General features: G+C 29.1%; 1 protein-coding gene across 1 annotated transcript in view; it reads left to right on the top strand.

Annotated features, from left to right (window-relative positions):
• LOC108692158 (glutathione S-transferase 1-1-like) overlaps nt 1-6,454 on the top strand; it is a 16,980-nt gene that overhangs the window by 9,536 nt on the left and 990 nt on the right. Inside the window, exons 4-5 of the mRNA XM_018200348.1 lie at nt 1,876-2,017; nt 2,086-2,203. Coding sequence (XP_018055837.1) covers nt 1,876-2,017; nt 2,086-2,203 — 260 coding nt within the window. The remainder of the gene's footprint in view (nt 1-1,875; nt 2,018-2,085; nt 2,204-6,454) is intronic.

The following is a 6,454-nucleotide window of genomic DNA, read 5'->3' on the forward strand; positions in this document are numbered from 1 at the left end:
ATATATATATATAACTATATTATACATATTCATTAATGACGTCTATTGAGCTGACACAGCCACTTCAGCACAATCGAATAAAAGTTGCACAGAAATTTAGTGCTTTTTTGTTGCTAATTTGTTACTCTATTCCCAATTTTGTTGCTCCAATTCCGAAGAAACAATGGCTGCATAAGAATAAAGTTAGCACAGCCACTCAAAAAAATAAAAAAAAATTAAAAAATACGGCATATTCTTTTTGTGCTAATTTGTTGCTAATTAGTTGCTTATTTCCCGATATTATTGCTCCATCCCCAACCTCGAAAATCACCCCTATCCCTCGAGTCAACATACTACCTATAAATTGTTAATTCTCGAAATATCTCGACTGATTACGGTTCTCTAATTTTGTTGCTGGCGATTCGCGACGAATCCGATTTTGTTGCTCCACTTCCGGACCTTGAAAACCATCCCTAGGCACTCCGAGTTAGCATACCACCTATAAATTGTTAATTCTCGAAATATCTCGACTGATTACGGTTCTCTGATTTTGTTGCTCGATTCCCGACGAATCCAATTTTATTGCTTCACTCCCAATTTTATTGCTTCACTCCCAAATCTTGAAAATCAGCCCTAGACATCTAGAGTTAGCACACCACCTATAAATTGTTAATTCTCGAAATATCTCAACTGATTACGGTTCTCTGATTTTGTTGGTCGCGATTCCCGGTGAATCCGATGCTAGCACAGCCATTGTTTTTTCAGAATCGGCTGGAGCAACAAAATCGGAAATAGAGCAACAAATTAATAATAAAAAGACACTAAATTTCTGTGCAACTTTTATTCGATTGTGTGTGCTGAAGTGGCTGTGTCAGCTTAATAGACGTAAATATAGAATATATAGAATATGTAGAAATTTGAAAAATTTGATAAATATATAAAAATGTGATAGGTATTACTATCCTTATTGCGCAATGAATAAAAGGACAGTAACATTTTTAGCTCAAATATATATATATTCTATTTTTTTTTTAAATTAGCAATTACACCACTTGAGCAACGTGTTTCAGCTTTAAGAATCTGTTTAAAATTATTAATTAGGATGATTTTTAACGGAGCAATTATTTATAAGCAATCAAAATCAGAATGCTCTTTTATTTAATCCGCTAATGTAACAAAAAGTCATAGGAACATTTTTTCAAAACGAACTTTTAGGAAATACTTTAAGCTTGCACGTCAGATAATTGAAAATTTCGTAACAAATATATTCTGTATATAATTTTGAGCTAACAAAAGTCCGCAGAACTTCTCTAACCCAATATTTTGCATGCACGTAAGCGTATTATAAATATATTCTAGATATATACTGTAACAAAAACAGAAATAAGGAAATATCCCAATAAACGAGAATGAATTAAAATGAATTAAAAATTGTAATTCATTTTAATTTATTATATTCTGAGTTCGCGCTTTAGAGCGCGGAGCTGGATTGAATTAATATCTGAAGGCATAAATTTGTTTCTGTTCATGAACATTTATAATTCTTTCTTTATACCATAAATAGAACAGCATTTTTATGTTTATTTCAATCGAAATAGGATTATTCCTATTACTGTTTATTACTATATTCGGATATAAATTTAGGGTTCATATATTTTCGTCATAACTTTTAAACAGAAGTGCGTTTTTTCATAATTTTGAACTGTTATATATTCAAATCAGCTTACAAATTAGAGCTTTGTTGAAATTTTTTTTTTTATTGAAATAAATTGAAATGAGACTGTTTTATAATTTTGAACTGGGATGTATTTATATATCCCATAAAAAAATTTCAATCCATTTTAATCCATTCTCGTTTGTTGGGTATAATTCATATTTTGCCGCATTTTGTTACAGTAACGCAATTCTGCAATATTTAGCAGATCAGTATGATATGAGCGATAAATTGTATCCAAAGGCACCGAAGTTGCGAGCGATTGTCAATCATCGTCTGTGTTTCAATTTAGCACTTTATTACCGTAACATCAGTGAATATACTGTAAGTCCAATTGTCGATTGAATCTCGTATTCGCCGAACGCGCGTATTTATTATTACTTATACCACAGTTGGCGCCGATATTTTATGATTATCAACGCTCACCGTTGAGTCTCAAGAAAACAAAAATCGCATTGGATATCTTTAACACGTATCTGCAACGTGAAAACTCCGAATATGCAGCAGGCAGTGAGTGTACACACACACACACACACACACACACACACACACACACACACACACATAATATATATATAATTATTATATATAATTATTATATACATAAAATTATATATATTATTATACATATGTATAAAATTATTAATTGTACATATACAAGGTATTAGTACAAAAATATATATGAAGCATACCACGAGATACAGGACAAAATCCAAGTCGAAAAGTCCGTAATTATTTTATGAGATGATTTGAGCTTTATATGTTTGTTATTATATATGGTGTTAAAAGCAAATCAGCGTCCGTCTATAGAGGGAAAGCAGGGACGAGAGCAATCTAGTAAACGAGAATAAATTGAAATAAATAGAAATTAATTCATTTTAACATTTCAGAATTCGCGCTTCTGATGATTTTTCAAATCCATTTGAATTCATGAATTCATCTGAATTTGACAAAATTTGATAAAAGGCTCATTTTGTATTTCATTTCAAAAATAATATAATACGAACATGAATCGTTTAATTTCAACATGATAAATAGCACATTTCGTATTTCTATTCATTTGAGTCCAAAAATACTTACGTTGTAAAATGAATACATTCGAGTTAAAAATTATGAAGATATACGCTTTTATTTAAATAGAAAATGACGGAAATATGTAAGACCTGAAGACTTTATATCCGAGTAAAATAATACATTTCGATCGAAAGTATGAATATAAAAATATTGTTATATTTATAAAGAATGAATTATAAATGTTATTGTAAAATCAAAAGAATATTTACAGGAAATTATTTTCAAGTAGTTGTTTTATTTTCTATCCATCCAGCAAACGAGAATGGATTGAAATAGATACAGATTTTCAGAAATATTGATTCACGAATGTTAAAATGAATACTTTTCAATCCTGAATGCATTTTTATTCATTTATAGGAATTGCATGGAGTATATCTCTAAAGAGCCTTTCAATCTAAAAATGATATTAGCTTTTTCTGTGTATTATGAATACTGTTCAATTCAAAATTTTGAATAGGAAATGCAGTTTTTCAATCCAATTGCATCCAATTGAATCTAATTGAATCCAAAAAAAGTATTCGCTATTTAAAATACGCATTCGGATAGAAAAAAATTTCAATTCATTTTAATCCATTCTCGTTTGCTGGGCATAACAGAATTTATGTCCTCAGATATCAATTTATTAAAATTTATTTCAATCCAGCGCTGAGCTTTAAACCGCAAATAAATTGAAATTTTTTAACCAGTCCATTTCTCTCTCTCTCTCTCTCTCTCTCTCTCTCTCTCTCTCTCTCTACACCTTGTTTAAGAAGATCTTATGATAAAAAAGTAAGAGACCCACAAGAACGTACACAGAATGAATGGTGACTCACTTAAGGCAGTTTATTGATAAAATTGACCATCGATATGGCTTATCACTGTATTCAATCCGCTACAAAAGTATACAAATAAAATAAATGTTTTGTTTAAAATTAAAATAAATGTCGATGTTTTCGTAATAAATTATCGATGTAATATTGATTATGAATTAATTGTTTATTTATTTTATTAAAATTATAACAAGTGTTCAAAGTGAGCCCTAATTCCTACTTCCAACAATCCATACTTTCGCTCTATTCTACATGTTTCGCGTAACTCTTTGAACTATAAAGAATCGATAATAATTGTTATTTTTATCGATTCTCTCGATAGCATAGAGTGATTACAACCACTTCGCTACTTACTGTCGTTCTTCTTTCGCCGTGTATTCGAATCGTCAGTTCCATTCCGCTTTGCTACTGTCCATCCTTTTTCTTTCCTTTTATAGACGAATGCTGCTTTGTTATAACAATGAATATAAAACTTAGATAGAAAAATGATAAGGACTTTTTGACTTGTATTCTTGTATCTTATATATACTCTATGTATATTTTTTTACACTATGTATATATCTCAACAAATAAGTATAGATATAACTGCGCTATATGTATAATACATATATGTGTACATAAACATCACTTACACACTCGTTTACACTCTCAGATAGCAACGTCTGCTTTGTTCTTTACTAAATATGCACTGCTAAATATGCAAGGCCCAATTTCACAACTCATGGTTAACTCTTAACCGAGCCTATTTATTATCTCTTTCCAATTCTAAAATTGGAAAAAGATGAGAAATAAGTTGAACCTTGGTTAAAAGTTAACTGTGAAACTGCCTAAGTAAATAAATTGCTACCATAATTGCAGCAACTGAGTCCGCATTTGTCGGCGACTTTGATATCTTCACGATATAACTTTGGATAGCAACTTGCCCATCTTTTGCCGACAACTTTAAAATCATCATCAAAATTTGTATTGTTTATATGTATTATATAGTAATATGTATATGTGCAGCACACATGTATGTATATGCTGCAGTTATATATAGCCGACAACGGTAACATTGAGTGCGTTTGCAACTGTATAGAATTCTTTAATATGATTGGACTTGCTCTTAATTCTTCATTGGATCTAATATATAAACCAATCATATTCAAGAATTTTACAACAGTTGCAAAGTTGCTTTTTCTGCTGAATGTAGCAATTGATGTAGCTATCTTGCCATTAAACTGCTAGTAATATTTAATTGTTGCCTGCATATTGTTACATTGTATATTCCAAATTGTTGAAGACAAATATACAGCAAGTTGCCAGATGCCAGCATCATAAATAATCATAGATTTGTGCGATTTTGCTGAGGCACGCTTTGTTATCTGAAATGTTATGTAGCAATTATATTCATGATTTGCTGAGATATACAAAGGAAAGTCGCCGATATTACATAGGTCTCCTAAAGGGACACTTCCTTATTTCTCACAAGATTCTCCAATTTAAATGAACTTTTAGTATGTTGTTCTATGGACAAAAATAGAAGACATAAATTTTTTTTTATACGTACTGAGTCGCACGTTAAAGGGATAAAATTCTTCCTTGAAAAAAATCGATTTTTTTTCTTTCAGTTATCGTCGAAATTGTAAGAGATAGAAAAACATTTATAGAATGAAAATTGAATAACATTAAGAGTACTTTAGAATCACAATAAAAAAATTTTTTCTTTATAAATAAATAATTTTTATTGTAAATAAATAATTAAAAAAAATATTTTTTTACTATAGTTATAAAGTACTCTTGAAGTCTTTTAATTTTCATTCTGAAAATTTTTTTCTATCAGTTTTTTCTTACAGTTTCGACGATATTCAATCTGAAAGAGAAAAAAAATTGATTTTTTTCAAAGGAGGATTTCATTCTCTTAACAGACAGCACCTATAAAAAAATACGTGTCTCCTATTTTTGTCCATAGAATAACATACTAAAAGCTCATTTAAATCAAAGAGATTCACTTAGTTGTGTTTCACTGTCAGTAATCAACTATTGCACTTTATTAATATTAATAAAATCATGATCTGTTTAGCTAATTAAAGAACAAACTATACTATAATTCGTGTATTTGCGGCTTGTTTCTATACCAAATCAGCTAAAAATGAATTCTCTCGACGAAGGCGAAAATAAAATTTTTATGATTTTCTTTTGCAAATTGCGTAGTTTAAATAACAGTGACTATATTATTGATAATTTTACGTCATTTTAAAAAGTGTAATTTCTTAAATCAGTTTTATTTATATTATTTTTTTCTCTTAGTTTTTTCATAATATGATTTTAAATTTAAAATTGGGATGCAGCGTAAACCATCACACCTGTCTGTAAAACAAATTATGAGCTAACTTAATCTTTATAATGTTGATTTATACTCAAATAGCTCTATTAGAGCTAAAGACAATCGCAAATATCGTGGAAAAATTTTTAAAAACTCTCGTTACATATTTGCATCTTGCATAAAGTAAATATGCATATAATTCAATAAAAATGTTTTATAACGAAGAGTGAAAAGATTTTTGAATACTTTATATACATTCACTTGTAGATACTTTATACAGATAATTCCTATAAAAGAAAAAGAATAGGAATATGTAGCATTACTGCTTACTGTGTCAGTTTCGGAACCCATTTTGTCAAACGCTCATTTTTGCTTAGCTGCAAAAAATTAATTATTGCAAAATTGTAAATAGTATTATAAAAAACTACTTACACTGTCTGATGGAAGATACTTTAGTTTGTATTTATGTTTTTAAAATTTTATTTTTATCTTTTGTTTAAGAAATATTGTCTAAAAACAAAGTAATATCGGTGACTTTTCTCTATATATATATACATATATATATATATATAT

Source organism: Atta colombica, unplaced genomic scaffold (assembly GCF_001594045.1).
Source record: "Atta colombica isolate Treedump-2 unplaced genomic scaffold, Acol1.0 scaffold1, whole genome shotgun sequence".
Classification (NCBI taxonomy): Eukaryota; Metazoa; Arthropoda; class Insecta; order Hymenoptera; family Formicidae; genus Atta; species Atta colombica.